The sequence below is a fragment of the Phocoena phocoena genome, chromosome 4, assembly GCF_963924675.1.
Source record: "Phocoena phocoena chromosome 4, mPhoPho1.1, whole genome shotgun sequence".
Lineage (NCBI taxonomy): Eukaryota > Metazoa > Chordata > Mammalia > Artiodactyla > Phocoenidae > Phocoena > Phocoena phocoena.
This window is the reverse complement of record NC_089222.1, coordinates 107,553,431-107,577,036: the sequence shown is the minus strand read 5'-3', so window position 1 is coordinate 107,577,036 and position 23,606 is coordinate 107,553,431. Positions and strand designations below refer to the sequence as shown.

At 33.1% G+C, this 23,606-nt stretch overlaps 1 protein-coding gene across 2 annotated transcripts in view; it reads left to right on the top strand.

Moving 5' to 3' along the window:
- CADM2 (cell adhesion molecule 2) overlaps nucleotides 1-23,606 on the top strand; it is a 244,690-nt gene that overhangs the window by 184,597 nt on the left and 36,487 nt on the right. The window contains exon 6 of one of the 2 annotated variants that reach the window (XM_065876195.1): nucleotides 126-245. The exons of the other annotated variant lie outside the window; for it this stretch is intronic. Within the exon in view, the coding sequence (XP_065732267.1) occupies nucleotides 126-245 (120 nt within the window). The remainder of the gene's footprint in view (nucleotides 1-125; nucleotides 246-23,606) is intronic. 2 annotated transcript variants of the gene reach the window in all.

Genomic DNA, 23,606 nt, shown 5'->3' with positions numbered 1-23,606 from the left:
AATCTGTTTAAGCCTGTTAAAAGTTCAACCCAAATAAGATATATGTATTTGTAATTTGAATCATTTGTGTTTCTCTTTTGTTTGCATGATATGATTTTGTTTTATATTTTTTTTCCACTCACCAGATGTTCCCAACACTTTGCTTCCCACTACTATCATCCCCTCCCTTACCACTGCAACAGTCACAACCACTGTAGCCATAACAGCCAGCCAAACCACATCTGCAACATCCAGCAACATACGAGGTACAGTATGCTTCTTTGTTATGGCCTGGGAAACACATTAAATAGAGTTTTTAAAGGTTTTATAAAGGGTAGAGGAATAGAGATCCAATTTTACTTACTTCTAAGAAGTAATTAAGTCACCTCAGTTACTATCAGTTAAGGTTGTTGGAATAAAATATGAGACAAGATGGTACATTTTAATTTTTCTTAGTGTCAATTATGACTCTTATGAAAATGTTTCAGAATATAGGTTGAGAATATATGGAGCTCTGCAACATTGAGAGTTTAAAATGTGAACATGGGACATTTTTTTTTTCTTACCCTATAAATGCAAAGAAATAAGATGTTCAAAAATGCAGAGGTAGTGTTTGCTTTTTTAAGACCCTAGTTTAATGTTAATGATTTGTTATTCCTCTGCAACTAGATTAAAATGCCTGCATTGAATTTGTTGTAAAATTGGCATAATCCAGGGGTCATTATAAACTATTTGCCACATAGAACTTTTAGGTGAATATTCAATATGTCAGCCTGAAGTGATTTGCTGAGTGGAGCTACTTTTCTACTAACAGAATGTTCTGAAAGCAAATGTTCTAGACTTGTCCAGGATGACAGGAATTGATGGTTGGCTCCATGAGTAATTTCTGGCATCCGTTTACTAATAAGTATGTTTGTCTCAAACAGAGCAACCTAAATTGAAGTAATCCTTAAGGGCAAAAATAATTATTATGTCATCGTTCAGAAATATAAAAAAGCATTTCTGAGTAGTCTTTAAGTAGTTAGTAGATGACGAAAAAATAAAAAGTTGTTTGAGCACATTAGAGAAATACACATTTTAAACTTTATTTCTGCATAAGCAATGTTCAGAGACAATTTGTCCTAATTAAGTCTGTCATTTACTCTTATACATGTTTTATGTCATGTTGGCTGTCCTAATATGTGTTAAATGTAACAATGTAATTTGAAATCATGAGGACTTTACAATAATATATATCTAAAGTTTTGCCAAGGATAGACTTAACATTATTTTCCTTCACTTGTAAAGACTGTTCAGTTAGACTGTTTGTGTTTTGTAGAATTTCTAGTAATTCTCAATATTATATTGAGTTGCTGCTAGCTTTTGCTTTATAGTTACTATATTACTTTTTCTCTTGTTCCAGAAAAATATTTTAGTATCTTATAATTGTTCATTTTTAATAATTTGGTCAATTCTGTTATACAGTGTACAAGATTGATAGCTAAAGCTTGATGATAGTAACATTAAGAATTTTTCAAAATACCTAGTATTACTAAAAAAACTGTATTTGAGCTAAATCTATAAGTAGAAGAGATTAAAGATCATTCTTATAACAACTTATGTAAAAATGAGTAGAAAAATAATAAAAATGAAGAAAAAGTTAAAAAATACTTTATGATGTTATATGAAATGTAAATATCTAAAGTTCTACTTTGCTTTAATTTATTGTTTTTCTAAAGATTTTTTTTAGAAACAGTAATTCAAATGAAATGCAATTTACTGCTTACCAACAAAATCTCTATGATATTAAGTTCTGACTGTACAAACAGATCATTTTGTTGGAAAAGGAGAGAGATATATATTGACAACTTTTTTTAAAAGACCTAATTATAAGAAAAAAAGCCTAGTTCATTTCTTCTTCAATAAATATTTATCAAGTACCTGCTGTTTATATAAATGGCACTATGCCAGGTCCTAAAATTATGGGGATTAAACATATTGTATCTGAAATCACTAGCAATTAAATTGATGCATTTCCCCCAAATAATCAGTGTCTATACTTAATTAATGAAAAGTATTCATATTCTTTGTGAATGTATATATATATATATATATATATATATATATATATATTAGGCTAAAATAATAGAAAATATTTTATTTCAAAGTGAAGTGTTTAACAAATCTTTTATATTTGTTTACATGCATCTTAAGTGACTCTTACCTGTTCCATTTTAACCAGCCTGCTAAAAAGAAATCAATTTTCTACTTTTTCAAGGAAATTCATTTTTTAAAGATTTCCTAAGATGTATTGTGAACTTTACACCATGGAATTCAAAAGTGCTGAAAAAATTTATTTTTCCTTCAAAGGAGCACACAAATAAATAAACCTCAAAGAAGACACACACACACACACATACCCCCCATTCCCTCTTTTTTTACTTAATAGTTGCAAGATATTATTTTTCAAATGGCACAAAGATATGTGAAAAGAAAACGTATTTTATGAGTTAGGCAATTTATAGCATCTGCTTTATACAGAAAAAATAGTAGCACCAACATTGAATGTTAGTGTAATGTCTATTTTTCCCTCCTATCTTCAACGAACAACTGGGAATTGAAGGAGGTCACCAAGCTCACCTGCATGATTAATGTTCTAGTCCATATTTGAGGGAGGTGGGGATTCAGTCAATAAATAAATATTTTACGATTTTTGTACTATATTCCTTTTAATTTATATGATATTCACTTAGCTATGCATTACCTATTAAATTAGAGGTTTCAGGTGCAATTATATTTTAAGTGGAATTCATTTATGTATAAATTAGTGAAAGATGTTTCCAAATTATAGTTTAAAAGATATAATAAGAATATGTTGCCTAAGAAAAGCTAGGAACTAAATATTTTCAGCTTGCCAATTTTTTTTTTGTTTACTTTCTTCATCTCTTTCTCTCATTCAGTAATCTAAATTACTAAGCTAACTATATTTAATTTTATAAGGTTTAAATGGCATTTCTTCAAATTTCATAAACTATAACATTTATCTCACTATATACATACTTATTTAATAAATGACCACAAATGAATCACTGTTCATATCTCCATTTACACTCTTTCACCACCCCTGCCATTGCTGAGATTTCTATCCTAAGATATGGTAAATATCCAATTAAAAATAAAGAAACATAGCTGTTGCTATATTAAAAATCAAGATAAAATAGACCAAAAGAAGCTACTTCAATTGTTAGTCATAACCTTGAGAATTTGCACATCTCTTCAATTTGTACATGAAATGCATCCTTGTGTGCAGGAAGAGGAGCTTCAACCATATGGAAGAAAAGCGGGCAATTAGCAGTACCTTTTTACAAAAAAGGGTGCTATAACACAGAAAAGGGAGCAAACTTGAACAGTCACGGGAAAGACAGAGAATAAGTGAGCCTGAGAAATATCTTTAGGTGTGAGTTTCAGTTCTTCTGTTTACAAAGTCTTTGGTCTTAGACGATGAACCAAATTTAGCATCAGCATTTTTGTCAGAAAAATGAGAAACACTTAATTCTCAGATTGCCTTGAGGATTGGATAATGTCTAGAGTTCTGGCAACATAATCAGCACTCAATGTATGACAATGATTGCTTAGTTCTTTTAAGTAAAACAAATGTGTTCACATGTAGCTGCATCTGAAATGGTATATTTTTCCTATAGTAATTCTAGTTTTAATTCTGGCAAAATTCTTTGGTGTTAGTGCACTGATTACATTTTAATTTCAAACCTATTTTTAATTGATTATTTGAAAAAAATTAAATATTAAAATGGCACTAGAGCATATGGAACTTATCTATCCTTGACTATAACAACAATTTATAAATTTTCTTTGAATTTTATAGGATTCTTATTTATTTATCCTATACCTAAAACCTGAACATTTTATAGATCTCTTAAATATTTGCATTACAAAGCATCACTGCTACAACACATTTTAATTTTCTGCTTATAGAAATTGCAACTTTTTAAGACTAGTGGCCTGATTAATCCTATCAACTAATTCAAAAGATATATATCTGTATATCTATATCTATATATACTCTTTTATAAATTTGGGGTTTTTTTAGGTCACTGTAATAAATTTTTAATGAGATAAACTTTAATGAGTTAAATATGATAATTTATAAAATGCTTCCAAATGACCTGATATGATTTCTAGTATTAATATTATTTTTGCATGGTATCGTTAATTTGAAAGCATTTTTAAAAATTTTTTATCATACTGTTTAATTTTATATAAACTAGCTCATAATCTAAGAATCTTTAACAGCAAGCACCCTCATTTACAGATCATGATATAAAGGTATTGAAAAGTCAAGAAACATATATGAGACACAGTGAGATATATCAGTGATTATGTCTATTTATCATGATTTTTAAAATTAGAATTCACAACTGAATTTTTGTACTTACCAACACAGAAAAACTCCTAAATGCCTAATTATTACCTGTCTCTGCCTCTGTAAGACTGTAATTGCACTACAAGTATAGAAATGAAATGACATATATAGAGAGAAGATGTGAATTATCTGATATACTCCCTGTCCTAATACTAAGGGTCTGTTCAAATACTTCATGCATTTCAGTATATCAGATAGGAAAAAATAAATCCTAAAAGTAATGATGAAAATGTTTGTACAATCCATGTAAAAATCCAAATGAATTATTGATTCAAGTATTGATTTAGTTTTACATCAGAATTTAAAATGGTGAAATAATTTTTTGTTAATAAAATCATACATTTTTCTAGTAATATGAACCAATTTATTAACTATAATGAGGTAATTGTAAAGATACCTTATTTCACAATGGCACCACAAAACAAAAACAAAAGACATATTTTTTTTAATATAAGAAATCAACCATTATCAAATTATCTACAACCAGAATAATAATGACCAATCTCAAAATTTAGAGATGGGTACTGTTGTGTTGGTCCCAGCCTATTGATAGTGATGCTTTTCGCTAGGAATGCTTGAGGCACTTGCCTCAGCTCCTATTGCTTTTAGGAGCCCTCACAGACATTTCCTCCAGAAGGGCCAAATGTTGAGGTTGGACCAGCCCTTGTTCTTAAATGATCGCAGGCTGTACTTCAGTAAGAAACCAGTAGGGAACTTTGAGGAACAAAATTATTACTCAGAGATTCTGGAGGGCCACATAGTGAGGTCACTGGTGAAAAGAGAAAGAGAGCGCACAGACCTGGGCTCTGCCTTTATTAAGGTTCAAAGGTGGGGTGTCTAGAGTTTTGTGGGTTCACCCTTTATTGGTTAATTTAAAACATAAGAATGGGAATTAGAGCACAGGAAGGGAGAAACCAGGTTACCCAAGGTGATCAGTTATCTAGGTTACCCAGGACTTTCTGACAAAAAGAACTTCATGGGTGGGGCAGCCTAGTTTCTTACCTGGTTGTTTTGCTACAGCTGGCAATATGTTTATTCAAGGTGGATGTCTTTTTGAAATACATGCTTCTGCAATCAAAAGTTTAATGTCAAGCACAAACAATGTCAATTCTTCACAATTAAATTACACATTAATTTAGTTATTATGTCTAAAAATGTAATATTAAGTAAAATATTTTAAATTATTCATGTAGAATAGAATGAATTTTAGCATACGTCTACAATAAGTATAGATCCAGTGTAGAATTAAAGGCCCACTGTAATTTTAAAATCATGTGAATCATAAAATTTAACTATTTAAATGTATATGAATTTAGGGACATGGTTGATCATTAAGTATAATCCCAAAATATTACTGTTTGAAAGATCTCCCTTCTCTAAAGATTCCTTGAAGCAATCTTAGTGACTTGTAGAAAAAAATCATATACACAAAGTTAAGCTATATCAAATGAAAATAAATTGCCGAAGTATTTACTTTGTGCCAGTATAGAGAAAATGAGATTAATTGTAACATTCTACTCATATTTAATGTGGGCATTTTTAATGAACTGCAGTTGCCTAGAATGTTGTTTACGAAATAGTATTTTTGTATGCAGATTCCTTTACTTCAATTGTTGTTTCATTTCTCTGGCTTCAAAATACAATATGCTAACTTAAACACAAAATGCATACATGAGCACATCAAATCACTGTCTGAAACATCTATTTAATTAAATCAGGTTAAAAAGCAATAATGATCTGACCTGTGCTTCTAATCTCTATTTCCTTTATGTCAAAGAAAATCTAGTCTATATTTTATTTTTATTTGGTTTCATTAATATGTGCCCTCCTCCCCTTTTTGGCACAGATACTTAAAAAATAGAATACATAGAGATAAAGAAACGTTTATCAGAATAAAAGAAAACACCAGCACTGAGAAAGAATGAATGGAGTAAAATCATTATAGCTCCGAGTTAGTCATAATAAATGCATTCAAATAGAGCATTTGCAATGGTAAAATATATCATCTTGACAGAGTTAAATCCCAAAGTGTGCAAATCAAGAAGTTGTTTATGAGCTTGTATTATGAGTGTTTAGCTATTAAAAATGTTTCTGATTTTATTGATGGTAATAAAACACAATTTGCATGGTGCTGTGAGCTTTTAAAAATTAAGTGTCAATATGTTGGGCTTTTTTTCACTTGACAAAAATTAAGTAATATTTCAGTCTCCAGATGATCCATATAGAGGGAGCTGCTTATCTGCAAAAAGATAGGTTTCTACATTTAAGCTGTGAGTATAGCTAAATTTCCACTAGTCTTTTTAAAAACCATAATTACTATATAAAGTTGACTCTGTTTCAAAATTAAATACATGAAACATAGTTCATAATGGAAACAGGATATTAAAAATGCTTCTCACTTGGAAAGAATAAGCATGATGTATGCTCCCTCTCAACCTTGCTAAAAGTACCATATTATTAATGCTGAAGGGAGTGGCTACAGGCCAGACATGGGTGGGAGTACTGACTGGGGGTCCTGGTCTCTTACTCAGCTATAGACCCACACATTGGAATAATGGCAATGTTTCAGATTAGGTTATTCCAAGATAGCATAGGGTGCTATTCTAGTAGATCTTATTTGGAATAAGAATCACTTGTTATGTATAACCATTTCTGAAACCAAGTGGAGTGTTTGCCTCTGACTTGTATGAAGGTGAATTCTGGTAAAGTTTAAAAATCTTTAAATATTTACTTATTTCTTTATGGCATTTAGGAAATGTTTGAAGAAAACCAGTATTCATATTTTCTTTCCCATACCACCTATTAAGGGAAGCAGAACATTTATGCTCTATTCTATTTTCTAAGGGCATTCTTGTGGCTTGTGCAATTTAAAACATCAAACATTTTTAAGAGTTTCATTTTAAGCTTATTTATTTCTTTGGCTTAGATAAATTTAAACAGAAATCTTGTTCCATTAGTTTATATTTCTTTTAAGTAAACAGTTCTACTAATATTGTTTCTACTTGTATAAATGTGTCTTAATTGATTTTATGATAATAATTCTAGATTTAATATAATCTAATAATATATACATTTCCTGCAAAACAACCTCTAAGAAAGAAAAGAAAATGTTCCCTAGTAGACTATGTGCCATCCTTGAATTCATTTTTATATAATATGCATACACATATAAATATTAATTTTAAAATTTCTGTAATTATTATATTCCAGAAAGCAAATCGCTTATAAAATATTAGGAATAAATGAGTTATTTATTATTAGGAGGATAATCTGTTTTATATTTTAAAACCTTGGCCTACATATATGAATAAATATATTTCCAGAACATCTCTGAAATTATTTTAAAAATCATTAATAAACTGGTTGTATCTTTCTTACTAACCAATGAATTAAATTTATGTGCTGTGCCTTTGAAGCTGAAAAGATTGCCAGCACTGCCCTTGCTTCTTTGACACTCCACATGAAACACAGTTAATAACCTCCTGTGGAAGCTTGTCGAAACACTGAATTGATACTAATTATACCAACTTTGGGATAGAAGGTGACCTTGACTTCAGCCGGAACTTTCTGCCAGGACAGTAAATAAGAGCAAATGCCACAAAGCGTGACTTCTGAGAAGGGTCTAATACAATCTATTAAATATAAGTTCGTGGAATTGCAGTAAGTACTGGGATAATTTTTATATTTTAAAACATTTCTTGCTTCAATAATACAGTAGTTTATTTCTCTAGATTTCAAATAATCTCCCATTAGTTTGCTGTACTCATTTAAATTAAGTTGTGGCCAGAAAATTAAAAGCTACTTGATGCAAAATGTCTGTAAGGTGATTGCAAGGCAAGGAGACAGATTTTTCCAAATGGCTTCTCAAATACATACATAATATTTATACAATTTTGTATCAGAATTGCTTATGCTGAAGCTGTGATAACACTGACTCTTAAAGAAATGTCTTTATAAAATTATTAAGAAAAATGACGAAGAAAAAGCAATTGTCCCAGTAGATGCACAGGTTTAAACTCTTGCCAGAAAACCTGTCAAGACCAATGATATGTAGCAGTTTCACAGATAAAAATCTGCGTTCATTGTGTTAAAAAAGAGTCAATAAAATAGAGTCAATAAAGTTACTATAAATTCTAACAGGTGAGTAAGAACAGAAATTAAACTTTCTTCACCAATATTGTTTAAAGAATTACATTGGTGTAAAGGGAATACTGTTCAAAGTGTTCAGTATAATAAATGGGAATACCTAATTTAAGACCAGTTATTTTTCACTTTAGAAAAAAAGAGATGAACTCAAACATTCCTAGGGACCTTTTATGTAACCCATTAGTAAGCAAAGAATGCTGATCAATGAAAGTTTAAGTAGGAAAGGAGGAAGCAACTTTGAACTAACATGAAGAATTGCATTAGATTCACTGAGAAACATTTTTTTCAAAAGCATTTGAACCATTTTTGATGTCTAAAACCCAAGTTTCATAATAAGCATAGTGCTCTTCTAGGGTAGTCTGTTAAACTGGGTAAATTACGATGGTCTTAATGCACTTTTTTCTTTTTCCTTGAAGTCATGTTTCCTAAATATTGATTATAAGTTTATTAGTTTTTACTCATTTAGATAGTGTGTGACTCAGGATATCAGTAGGAGCTGATTGCAGTCTCAAAAGGGTGTAGCTAAAGAGTTTTTAATGAAGACACTTTCACAGAAATATAGGCAGAATTTGGGAAACTAATAAGGGAAAAGCACAGTTGAACTCATAATAGCAAGATGCTCTTACCAGCACCAGGCCTGAAGGGCCAAACACAGTAAGTAGGGTTATCCTAGTCAGAAGAACTGGAGCCAGAAAAGGGGCAGTTTGCAAAGAGTGGTACTTTAATATGTAATTTTCCTTCCTGGCTAAACTTAGAAAGAGACAAGCACTCTAGACAGTAGAGGGCAGATGATGAAGCTTGATGGGGCTGGCTTTGTTATTAGACACAGAGAAATATATATATATATATATTTGTATCATTTAAATAACCTATTTCACAAGAGAAAATCATTTAGAATCTTGGTGTGAAGAATACCCATCTAATTCATTGAGTAGTGAGAGATTCCTCATTTGAAATATTTTCAAATCTACTTGTATGGATACAATCTATTTATTTTATTTGAATTAAGTGCCTTGAAAATGTTAGTTGCAGGGGGAAATAGCTCTAAAAATGAGCTAGCCATACATTAATAATATACTGATACAGATATGTCTTATTAACTTACTATTTAAGGTATTTTAGTGTCACATAGACAAATAATGTTCAGTCCAGAGATAATAGATTTTCAGAATAGAAAACTCATTTTCTTGAGAGAAGATTTTAGAAAGAACAATCATAGTCTTTAATACATAATATTATATATCTGCCTTTGATGTCCTTAAAGTATGTGTACATTATTAAATGAGTTAAGTTGGTAGAGTGGAAACATGTAAAATAAATACAATTCAGCTTGTTTTCACTCTGAACTATACTTGTTTGCCTATGCTACAGCTTGTGTTCCTTGGCATTTTACCACCAACAGTCCAGAAAGTTTTGTTCAGAGTGGGGTATAGAATAGGTTTTTAAAAGGACTAAGAATGACAGTCTAATTTTTCTGGTATTTCTATGTATCCTATTCCCTAGTTCTGAGAGTTAGCTGGAAATTGAGCACTGTATCTCAAAATGCTGCTTTAGGGAACCAAAAACGAATCTTCATATACTTTTCCCTTAGTCCTACAGGTTAAATCCAGATATATTCCATCTTAATTCCAAGTTGAAAGAAAAGAATATGCAAATGAGAAGGAGGTTCTAAGATTTCATTTTACTACTTCATATTCGTACTTCTAATTTCTCTATTCAATTTGGTAATATATCAATGTAGGATTTTTCCTTGATAATCCATCAATGTGGGATTTTTAAAGTAACTTTAAAATGAAATGGTTCTTTACCAAAAGCTAAAAATAGTACACAACACAATTTAAATGTATAGCTATTGCTTCACTAGGTTAACAAAATACGTCGAATCTGGACTCAGCATGAGATAGTGAAAGTAATTGCTGGGAGCAGGATATTTTTCTGTCCTCCTGATTTAGCCTCTGGACATGTTATCTCAGGCAAGTAAATTCATTTCTTTTTACCCCAGTGGGTTATGTGAATTCCAAGGTGTTTCTCAATTTTGGGTCCTCTACCAGAATTTCAGGAAGGAGTAGAGTTTCTGGGGGGTTTTTTTGGGTTCTTTTTGCTGTGTGCGGGCCTTTCACTGTTGTGGCCTCTCCCATTGCGGAGCACAGGCTCCGGGCGCGCAGACTCAGTGGCCATGGCTCACGGGCCTAGCCGCTCCGTGGCATGTGGGATACTCCCGGACTGGGGCATGAACCTGTGTCCCCTGCATCGGCAGGTGGACTCTCAACCACTGCGCCACCAGGGAAGCCCAAGTTTGTGGTATTTTTTAATCAGAACTTGTAGATAAAAATCCTTTTGCCATTTGAAATAGTGTCAGTAATTTCCTTAACATAATTCTACACTTCCAACTATGTATGTTTGAATGTTCTGAAAAGCTAAAAGTTTAAAAATGAATTGTCACACTCTGACCACAATGTTTGGCCTTTTGGTCACTGTTTCCCAGCTATATGCCAATCTCTTCTCCCATCACTTCCATTTGCACACTCATTTCCCTCCAGTATTTTCTCTTACAAAGTTTTACATACCTGAACATTATCCTGCTTGTAAAGTTTCCAACCTCACATTATGGTGGTAAAATAAATATTGAGTTCCATCTGTGATATCCATAAAACTAATGTATATGGCCCTTTTTCACCGTTCTTCAAATGAGTCCAGGTCTCTCCTGATCACCCACTTTGTAGCCAAAATCGACAGCTTAAACAAACTTTCTGATGGGATTTGACATCCATTTTGATTCAATTAAAATGGTTATAGAAAAACAGTGAAGATCATGGCTTCTGGACTTATATTATCTGGGCTCTTTTTTCCACCTTTTCGTGCATTAGCTTTGTGACCTTCCTTAAACTCCCTGTGCCTCCGTTTCCTGATCTAAAAAGTGCAAAAATAATAATATCAACTTTATAATGTAGTTTTAAAATTAAATATATTTATAACTTAATTTGCTTTAAAAAATGTCTTGCTCATAGCAAATACTGTTTTTTTTTTGTTTTTGGGGGTTTTTTTTTTGTTTGTTTTTTTTATGACCATAAACCATCTGATGCTCTACCCAGGCCTAAAACCATATTCTTTTGAATCACCTTTTTCTTCACAATAACCCATGATAGGTATTATTTTCCTATAAACAAGTAAGGCACTGATTGACAGTTTCTAATTTTATATGTAGCCCAAATTACATGATTTAGGAAGAGGAAGTGGATGAAAGAGATTTTAAAATATTATAAGACCTATTCATCTGAAAAATCTATAATACCGTAAAACAGAATTAAGGGGAATCAAAATTTGAGAATTCATATTCTTTCAAACAATGCCACTGAGAATCACTGACTATTCAACCTGAAAGGGCCTTTTAAAGTTAAAAGTTTCCACTTTTTCATTTTACTGATGATCGCATAGCTAGTTTACAAATTAGTACTAAAATTTACAAACATGTAATTCTATTCACTACGTTGTACTTCCTTCCAAATAGTATAACAGTTAATTTAGAAAATAAAATCAAGAAAAACAACATGTAAACTCTAAATATTTTTATTGAAGCACCTATACATGTGTAGGAGTCTTGTTAATATTCTTTTAGGAATACATGGATAACAGACTAGATCTGGTTAAAACCTTATTGTTCTGAAATATTCTGAGATAAAATTCTTCTTCATAAAATTTAACAGATACATTTTATATGTTATTTTCTATACATCCCTACCTCAACGTGATGGGGATATCATTTTTAAATCTGAAAAACCATTATTGGGATTAGTTATTTTACTGGCTTTTTCTAAACATCTAGTGTTAGCAATTTATTAACTAAATATTAAAACAAGATAAAGGATTTCCACTGAAAATCCTGTCCTTACACTTGTTGATCATTCCTACTACTTTTAATAACTTTCTCCCTTACCCCATTCTCCTGGAACCCTCATCTTATTTTCAGCATGGAGCTATAATTTTTTTTATCTTCCTTCCATAAGAGACCTCTCTGGAGTCTATCCAAGGTCAAGGCTGTCACTTTCTTCTCTCAGTGTCGTTTGGCTTTAAAATGAAAGTGTCCTGTTTAAATTTCACCTGAAGGTTTAGCTGTTCAAAAACTAGAGGGAGTCACTTCCTAAGTTTGATCAATGAGACACCAAGATAATACAACATAATTACCTGAGTAAAGAATTAATTTAAGCCTTTAGAATGAACCCCCAATGAAAGCTCATTGTATTATTTGCATAACTACAACTTAATTTTGTTATTAGAATCATTAACTTTAACATCTTCTTGACTATATATCCATAATCTATAAACTGGGGGTCATAATTATAAAAGTGGGAACTGTTTAGATGTTGTAACATACTGCAAGTATATGTTTCTCATCACTTTTCTATTTTTTTAAACCTTTTCTCAAACTGCCACTAGCCAGGAATCAATTATTATTATTTTTTTAATTGGGAAAAGGAAAACATTAATATTCTAAGAGAATTCCATATAAAATATATTCATTTTTTTTTAAATGGGATAATTTTTTAAAATTTAGTCAATTGAACTTTTACTTCCATAGTATTTGGTTAATATAAGTCATTTATGTAATATTCCAGTTGTGATATAATAATGTAAAATGGAGTGAAGGTGATGTTTTCACATTCCTTAAGCAATTCATCATTAGTTTTTTTTTTGCTTTTCGTGTACTTTTTAAAATAGTAATCAAATTCCATGGTCTGGTCTTTATTTTGATCAGTAGGAAAACTAGTATATCAGTGAATCCAGTGAGATCAGACTCTTAGAAGAAACAAATATATAATTTATCATCAATCCATTCTTTTAAATATTTGTTTTATTTAAATATTTGTAAACCTTTATTTTACAATAAGCATTCAGTAATGATAAACAGCATACAAGGTCTACTTTTCACTGAGAAAGACCACCTAACCTAAAAGGAGAGAAGGGTGAAGTGAATATTAAGAGGAAGCTTCTTAACAGAGTGATCCCACCAGATATAGACAGGGTTAGCATAATTAAAATACTTATGAAGTGGTGGTGGAGAAGCATACATGCTTAGTTCTTGCATGTGGCATGTACATTTTTCATTTCTGTTTTAAAGTACTCCTGTTTTCATAGTGTGATAAAATAAAGAGGATGACAACTTAGGTTTTGTTATTTCTGCAGCTAATTTTCTAATTTTGACACTTTTATGACATTTCTGGCAAGTACAATTTTACCCTCTCTGGGAACCTGGGGAATAAGACTTCCCCAGTTCCTTCAACAATGTTTTTATCTGCAAGATATGTGTCTTCAAACACAACTAGGATTTGGATATGTAAAAGATGAAAGGAAGAGTAGCAAAGCAACAGTGTGTAAAGAGAGCATTACAGACTCAGTTTGGCTAGAATTAAACATAAAAAAGAAGCAGTGGTGAAAGATAAATCTTCAAATATTCATCCATGCATTTACCGATTCAATAAGTACTTATTCTATGGCTAGGAAGGGTCAAATTATAAGAAATTTGGTAGGTTGCACTTAAAACTTTAGAGCTTATTCAGGAGGTGATGAGAAATAATTCAAGTAAAGTGAAAAAAGTTTAAATTAGGCTTTTGAAAGCCTCTGATGGGTGTGATGGATAGGAGATTGAGGAAAACAGAAAAGGCAGGAAACCACTCAAGAAATCCAGGTAATTAAAGCTGAGGACTTGGAGAAGAGCGAGAGCCAAAGGCATGGAGAGGAGGGAAAGTTCAAGAGATTTGGGACAGTTTAAATTGATAGATTTTGTAAGTGATTAGGTAAAAGATTTTATGTTCAAGGGTAGGAAATACCAAAATGGCTCCCAGGATTTTAGCTTGGATTCCAGGATATTTGGTGCACTTTATCAGAGTAAAGAATGTAAGAGGTAGGTGTTTTAGGGGGAAATGTGATATGTTACATTTTAAACATGCAATGTTTGAAATACCTTTGCAAGAGCCAAGTGAAGAAGTTTAATTAATAACTAGGACATAGGATAAATCATCTGGGATAGAAATACAGATTTTTGACTGACTTTTCTATAGATGAAGGCTTTATTAAATATAACTCTTATTAAAGTTATATTCTATTAAACGTGTAAATTAAAAAGAGAAGAATGCTGAAGTTTATACTCCGAAATTTAAAAAGCAAAACAGAATAAAAGGATCTAAAGGTTATGTTGAGGAATGCAAAGATGCAAAGTTGTGGCCAGAATGGTGAGATGATGTCTTGTGAGTCCAGGGTGGGAAATTCTTAGGAATTACGAAGAGGTCCATATTGCCAAATGGCTCAGAGAGGCCAAGTGTGATAGCCTGTGAAAAGTATATTTTTTTATTTGACTTACACTGGGAGTGTTGATGAATTTAGAAAAAGCAGTTTCAATGAAATGGTTGCATAAAAGTCAGATTATAGAACTTGAGAAGTAAATGGGAGGTAAAAGGTAGAGAAAGTTAGTGCAATCTATTATTTCAAGAGTGTTGTCTGAGAAGAAGAGTGATACAAAGCAGATAGAAGGCAACGTAAAGTCAATTAACATTTTTGAAGGATAATATAAACTTAACATTTCTTTTTAATGGTGTAAGAAGAGAGCCAGGAAAAAAAGAGAGGTTGAAAATAGGGTTAAAAAAAAAGAAAAGCTGATATAATAAAGCCCTAAATATTCAAAATGACATGATTTTATATATATATATAAAATCTAACATTATTTTATAATATAATATACATTATATAATATATATTATATTTTACTGTAAGCATTAGCCTTGATCACATGGAGACACTCCGTACAATGAGACTGAGGAGAGAAGATGATAGTAGTAATGGGCAGAGACCAGTTTGCCAGCAATGGGAAGTGTGTTCAGGGAAAGTGGAAAATTAAGAGAGATCTTACCTGATGGACTGTGTTTTGTCTATAAAGTAGGAGAGACAATTTTCCAAGACAGATAAAAATTTTGCACAGAAGGGATCTTTAAGAAAGTAGTGAAGTTTTGAAATGGTTGCTATACAAATGAAAAAGGAGGTTGGGTAGGAACGCATTGTAATTTCTGGGAAAGATGTCTTAATTCCTTCCACGAATAATTATCATCTACTTCTATCAGGCACTATGGTAAACTTTGGGGACAGAATAAAAAGCAAGGTAGATAGTCAATGTCTTTTTTTTTCTTTTGGCCATGCTACACGGCTTGTGGGATCTCAGTTCCCCGACAAGAGATTCAACCCAGGCCACAGCAGTGAAAGCCCAGAATCCTAACCACTAGGCCACCAGGGAACTCTCTGTCAATGTCTTCATAAATGCTATTTAAAAGATGTAGAGCATTCTCTGGTTTGCTCCAAGAGGTCATCATAGGAGATCTTCTTCAGAAAGTGACATTTGCTAGATATGAAGGATTTGTGCAAAATGTGAAGTTGGGGAACGAAGAGCTAAGGAGAAGGAAGAACATTTCAGGAACAGGAAATAGCAAATATACAAGTCCTGAAGTGAAAAGGAAGGTGGCCATTCAAAAATCCAGAGAGGGCACCACTGAGACTGGAATGCAGATTGTCCAAAGAATGGTATGAAAGTATGTGGTAGTTAGTTGGGTTAGATCCTCCAGAACCTTAAACTTATTTTTATGATTTGAGCTAGTATCCTAAGAGTAACTGAAGAAGAAAGAAATAGAGAAGGAAGGGAGGGAGGGAAAGAGGGAAGAAAAAGGAAACCCTAACTAGTTTTAAGCAAAATAATACTATAATCAGATTTGCACTTAATGTGTATTTCTGGCTGTAGCAGAACAAATGTATAAGAGATAGGCAAGAGAGGATGGTGGGAGAAAGGTTAAGGAGCTATTGAAACAATTCTTGTGAGAGATGATAATGGTTTAGACTAGGGTGTTAGAACTACTTACAGAAAGGTGGAATAATTTAACACGTAAATCTACAGTTTTTCTAATTCTTTGGTTCTATGGACTAAAGAACAGGATATCACAAGCTAGCTTACCAAACTTATACAAGTTTTTAGCTTAACAAAATTAATAGATGGTGGTGCTATTCACTGAGATAAGAAACATTGGTGGTAGAAGTAGAATTATGAACTTTTTTTGAACATATTGAGCTTGTTGTATATTTGGTATCTCCAGGTAGAGACATAATATTGAGTAGATGATTGACTATACAGATTTGGAGCTAAGAATACTTATTGGGCATATAGAATTGGTAAAAGCCAAGCTTGAGATCATGTAGAAAGTATATAATGAACAGAAAATTCAGTCTTCAACTGAGATTGGATTCCATGAACTTATATTAGTTCAGAATTACAATGTTTTCTGATTATTTTCAGGTGTCTGAATAGGCCATGTTTTAAATGCATGTATAGCTGCTTTGCTTGAAGAAGAAAAGGCATTGAGATTAGACAAGTGTAGTGAAAGGAAAAGATCAAGGATTCTAAGGAGTGAGGGTTCTTAATAAAAAGTATAATAATGGACTGGACAAACAGATGAATTTAATAAGAGAAGTAGAGAGAGAGAAGAAAAGAGTATAATAAATATTTTGAAAGTTAAGAGTTTGTTGGCAAATAAAGAATATTAGAATTAAAAATTCTGAGGTGGAAAACATCTAGGTGATCCAGAGTGTGGCCATATGAATGGTTTGCCCAGCTGCTATGAGATGAGGATGAGAAAGGTTTTAAAGCAAAGAAATAACAGTTAGACTAGAATTTAATATTTAATACTAGGATATACAAGTCTGGAGCTATGAGTTTGCAAGCCATTGGTATATAGTTGTAGATGTATGAATGTCTGTTTCAGTTGGATATTGGAATTTCCAAGGGTCATTATAGGATTTAGGTTGGAAAAGTAAATTGTGAACTTGATAGAAAAATTGTTCAAGAAAATTGGAAGATTTATCAGTGCATTAGGAACAGCTATGAGTGGATGGCAGCATGAGCCAAGAAGGAAAGAAAGAATCTGAAATATTGATGGACCTTGGATTACCTATTCAATCCAGGACACTTTCTCATTAATGGCAAAGTACCTGGGATAATTAGTTATTAATCACATGAGCATGGGTACAAAGTAAGAAGATATATAAACATAAGGGGTAAATTTAATCAGCCTGTATTTGCCTGGTGAGCTGCTTCCACAACTTACACCTTTTGAATGAGCAAACGCTTGAGTCCCCAAGAATTCATGTTACTCATTGTTTCACTTCTGAATTAACATAGAAGAGTCTCTTCTTTGAGATCCCCTTACATTGATGTCATTTTGACAGTGCACTATTTGTTAACACACTATTTTCACAGAGTAGAAAGCTGTATTAGTTTTATGCTTTCTTTAGTACAATCATTCTTCCACTGTGCCTCCTGGAGGTGACACACAAGTCACCTTGATTCAACCTTACTCACCTACTTGGAGATCATCTTCAGAGCTGCATGATCTCCAGGTTCTCTTAAGACTACACATCGGATTCTCCTGGGGAACTTTCTAAAATTAAATTTCTTTAACTTTATTTTTAATACTACCCCTAAAGATTCTGATACATAGATTTAAGGTTGACTCATAGAAACTATGATTTTTAAAGCTCTCTGGAGCAGAAAGATTTAGAAACTACGGGTTGGTTCATATATGGGACGTTTTAAAATTGTGTTTCAATGTTTTATTATTTTAGTCTCAGAGTTTAGGTTTCCATTAAATTTTACAGATGCCTTGTTCTTCCCTTCATCTGCTACCTACAGAAGGTTTCTAGTTATTATTTGTCATCAAATTTATGATGTTATCATTTAGTGTAAGAAAATTGAAATGTTATTTGAAAACAAAAGGTTTAAAGCAATATATTATTCTTTCTTTATCTCTCTTATCTCAGACCACTATAAAAAGACAATCCTTCCATTTAAAGAATGTTTGTTTAGGGCTTCCCTGGTGGCGCAGTGGTTGAGAGTCCGCCTGCCAATGCAGGGGACGCGGGTTCGTGCCCCGGTCCGGGAAGATCCCACATGCCACGGAGCGACTGGGCCCGTGAGCCATGGCCGCTGAGCCTGCGCATCTGGAGCCTGTACTCCACAACAGGAGAGGCTACAGCAGTGAGAGGCCCGTGTACCACAAAAAAAAAAAAAGAATGTTTGTTCAGCAAACAGCTTTAGAAGATAGAGACAGTATCTCCCTCTTGGCAGACTGCAGATTTATTGGCCAGCTCGGTAAAGATGATGTCTCCCCCCAGGGCAAATGACAAATGTGGGGCAGCCTTCTTTCAGTCCATTACAAAAGACCAGGGATCTCTAACCTCAGCTGATAAAAACATACTATGTGCAGCAGCATCTGCTAGTCTACTCCTCATTGTAGCCATGGCACTTCGAGTGGAAGGGAAATCAACGCAAACTGCAGTGCATGTGAGCTGCTGAATGGCAAGACATTCCTTTGTCTCTAATCCGAGTCTCCTGTCTTCTGCCATCATCTATGAGGCTGTGGCAGGTTAACTTGTTAGCTTGCAAACAGGATAAAATCTGACAACATTCACAGTTCTCAACACATCTGTAATTAAAAAGTGAGAACACTGCCTTGTAGAATTTTTGTGACTATAATATTGCTGTGAGTATACTGAGATAATAAATATAAGGTGTTTAGAATAATGCCTGTTAATATGTAATAATTTCAAAACACCTTATCTATTAATAATACTAGTATTAATAGCTGTAGAAATACCTTCACTCTCTGCATCACTCACAGATACATGGCATAAACACACTAAAACTTCATACTTAAACAATGAATCCCTAATTTAAAACTCCTTGTCACATTAAATTAGGGACAAACTCCAGTAACTACTAGTATCAGTCAGGTAAAGTAAATTAGTATGTACTGTGCCAGAGTGAGGAGAAAAGCTTTCTTTGAAAGGGAGCAGCCCTGTGTTTTCTGCTGATTATTGCTATGCAGGAGAACTATAAGTCAAGTTGTTATCAGGTTATCTGATTTAAAAAGGCAGTCCATAATATTACAATATAGGATTTTAATGGTTAAATACACTTTCATATATATTTTGAGTCTGTAGATTCAAAATAAAATAAGTCTGTGAGCCAGATGGAGACCATGTGTCCTTTGCTCTAGCAAGAATCAAACTCGTAGAAAAAGATCAGATTTGTTGTAACCAGAGGCAGGGTTGAAGTGGAGGGAGAATAGGATGAAGATGGTCAAAAAGTACAAAATTCCGGTTGTAAGATAAATAAGTCCTAGGGATGTAATGTATAACATGATAAATATAATTAACACTGTTATACATTATATATAAAACTTGTTAAGAGAGTAAATCTGAATTCTTATCACAAGGAAAAATTATATTTGTTTCTATTTCTTTAATGTTATATCTGTATGAAATGGATGTTCACTAAACTTACTGTGGGTCTCATTTCATCATGTACATAAGTCAAATTATTATGCAGTACACTTTAAACTTATATAGTGTTGCATGTCAATTATATCACAGTAAAACTGGAAGAAAAAAAAGACTGGTAAGGCGTATCCAAATTCTCTTATAACTGCGCTACTGAGAAAGGAAGATGGTTAATGATAGATTGATGGAGGAGAATGATCTTGCAAAAAAAGAACAAAACAAAACCAAACAAAACCAGAAAGTTCCTTTATATCTTTATTTTTTAATGTCAAATAACATTCCAGAAGAAGCGGCATATGACTTATACATTGATATCCACATGGTACTTGCTTTATATCATGGCAAATACTGAAACCCCAGATTCACAAAGTAATGGCACCATAGGAAGGAATTGGGTACTAATATTGAAACCCTGAACTGTCACCAGATAGTAGTTCATGTGGTGTTCAACAGATATTGCTCTGGCTCCCTGACAAATTTAAAATATTCCACAGTGCTCTTGCGAGGTCATTGTGGTGCCATGGGACGCTTCAGCTCACGGTTAGGAAACCAAACCATGACACTATGCCATAATCCAATGTACAGAGAGCATGGGATGCAAGACGAATGCTGTGCTTCATCGAGACTTAAATCTTTATCTGACATTTGCCTGGAGTTAAGTCTTCAGGTTAATTTTATCATATTCATAAAATAGGCCTAGTCTAATTCTTAACAAAATAATAATATAGAGGAAAAATTATCCTTGCTGTTGGCTATTTGTGCAGTAGCCACTTAACTTTTTTTCCTGATTCCAATTTTATTTCTTCTCTCTCATTCTCCACACAACATTTAGAGACATCTTCATAAAATGTAAATTTAAGCAAAACCCATCAGTATCTCACCATCACCCTTGGGCTGACACAAGTCGCAACTCGCTATCTGAGCATTTTCTACCCCACATGAATGACCTCTACTGACCAAGCCAGACCACCTTTCCTGGCCCTTGAGATACAGAAGGACTTTCAGTTTCTTGCAAAAGCCCCTCTCTTGCCTAAGCTGCATACTTTCCTCTTCCAGGAACATTCTTCTTCCTCCTTCTTGCTAACTCTTAAAAAAAGGAGGAATCATTTCTTGTTCCATCTATTGTCATCCATTCCCACAGCACCACAATCAGGACACTACCTGGTGTATTCATAGGAATAGGACTTTGGGGACAGTCATAAGTGGTTTCTACTTGTAGCTTCAGTACAAAAAAAGCTTTTGCTTTTAATAACTTGTGATTAATGTTTGGCTCAGTACCAAATCGTGTAATCTCCCAGGAATTATTTCAATATCCAACTTTTGCAAAATTTTGAAAGCAATACTCTCTGGTCAGCTAATATAAGGGATTAATGTGGGATGTTGCCCTGTCAAAATGTGTCCCCCAAAGAGGTCTATCACAAAACTCAGTGCATTGACACAAAAAAGTTCATCTCTGATAATGGAATTGTCAGCATGTTGGCAGGAATCAGGGGAGAGGGTCTGAGTTTAGAAGTACGTACCTCATCCCATTCCACCCTTCCCACCAACGTGGAAACTCTGCCTGACCTGATGAAGTTGTGGAGCAGCACTTGACCTGTTTGATTCCTATTTTAGAGAGTAATGGATGAGAATAGGATGAGATTTTGGAACCATGAAGGCAGGTGTATCTTTAGTCTTGAATTTTCTTTTCCAATTAGGAATAAGCTGCCAGATGTCACAAGTGAGGATTTGCTACAGAGGTTCAGGTGACCTCTACCTGGAGGTTACCTAGACCCTGTTAAAATTATGAGTGGAATGTTTTGAGGACCATTCTGCTTTAAAACTCCTTTGTTGGTACCTTTCTACAACAGTGAGTCTTACTAATTTGAGAATATGAACAGACCTCTTGGCTTTAGTCGCCCTGTCATCCTGCTGCACTCTCTATCCCCTAAATCTTTGTATCCTAGTAGCAGCAGAGGGACAGGCTGAGCTTCACTACGTCCCAGATTCCAGCAATTTAATAGTTTTTATTTAAACTCTGCCTATATTTAAAAGCTTAACAAAATACATATAGTACAAAGAATAGTAATAATTATACTAGTGATAAAAAGTAGTAACAAGTGAGGATATACTTGGGTAGGGAAAAGAAGGAAAGGAAGAATAAAGTGACACTGGGGGTAACGTTAATAGGCTGCTTTTTAAATGTTCTAAGTTTCTACACACTGGTTAGTCATGGAACGAAAACTTAAACTGAGCCTTCTAGCAGCCAAAGAGAGAAAGAAATATAGTCATAGAGTTTGTTCTATTGCATCAGGCTGTGAAGTACGAGATTTAACTCTTATTGCCTAGTCCACACTTTTCTTTTGCCAAGCAAATGGCACTTGGAAAATATTTGGACTTTCCTGAAAGAGCAAATAAAAGAGAATTTAGCAGATTATCAACTTTGGCTGTTGATTTGAACCTCTCCAGCTTACACACTCCTAAAGAGTGTAATACTATCTAGCCCAAGGGAATGTTTGAATTACTACAAAGAATTTTTGACTCCTCTAAGACTGAATTTTCAAGTCCTGTTCAACAAGTGTGGGAAAAATAATGAGAGACCATGACGTTTTTACACCAAACTGCAAAAAAAGACATTTTTATTTTAAATTTTAGGTGAATAATGTCTTGCTCTTTCTAGTGAACATCCCCTGCAGATTAATCTCAGGCCAAGACAGAGCTAAGAAGATGTGAGCTGTAGCTCAGGGAATCAGAAACGGATCTTGCTGACATGGCCACATGGTTTGTAACATGGGAGTCCCAGGTTCATCATATCATGAAATTCCAGATAACCATGGCACTCTAAAACATCATGTGTAAGATAATTTTGGATTTGAGAATCAATTTTGTTTTCCCAGATTGAGGGTATTCCAAAGGGCAGTATGCCAATATATAAAACTCAATATCTTTCCTAGTCAAGTTAAATCTTACTTTGTAGACTAGGAATGAAAGAGATGGGCAGCTGTTTTTCAAATTCATATCAGAAGCAAAACAAACTAGGTGTTATTTTTCCATTCAGTTACATATCCACTCAGAAGAAAAGCAGGACACTAAAGCTTTAGTTCATTTATGCAGAACATTTGAACATCATACATATCTGATTACAAACTGTGAAAAATTATCAATCATTGTAGAATCATTCTACTATATTGTGTAATTTTGAAAAATGAACTGGAACTCTCATCATTACATTCTCTCTGTAAAAATGGAATTTTCAAACAAAAAATACTAACCTTATGTGATGCTTAATCCAATGCTTGGGTGAGGTGGAAGAAGGCAATGTGTAATCTGTGCAAACTAAAATGACAATTTCAAAAATCCTTAGTCACCCAAAAGGATTTAAAGAGCTAAGTTTTAATTTGCAATCTTGATCCATAATAATTAAAAGGCAAAGAAGTTCATTTTAATGTTTTTTCTAGTTCAAGGACAATTTGGTTCTAAATTGACCCAGATGAATTTTATGTAATTTGACTAATAAGGTTATCTTTTCACAAATTTATGAGGCTTATGCTTTGAAAAGGCATTTTAATCTTTTTTTTTTCAGTTTTCAATTATATGGAGTATCACCTACCAATGTTAAATTAACAAGTATCTTCTCAAGACATAAATGCATTTGAAATGAAATGTTCTTTATCTTCCCCAAGTGTTCTCTTGTATATGAGAAAAAGAACAATTA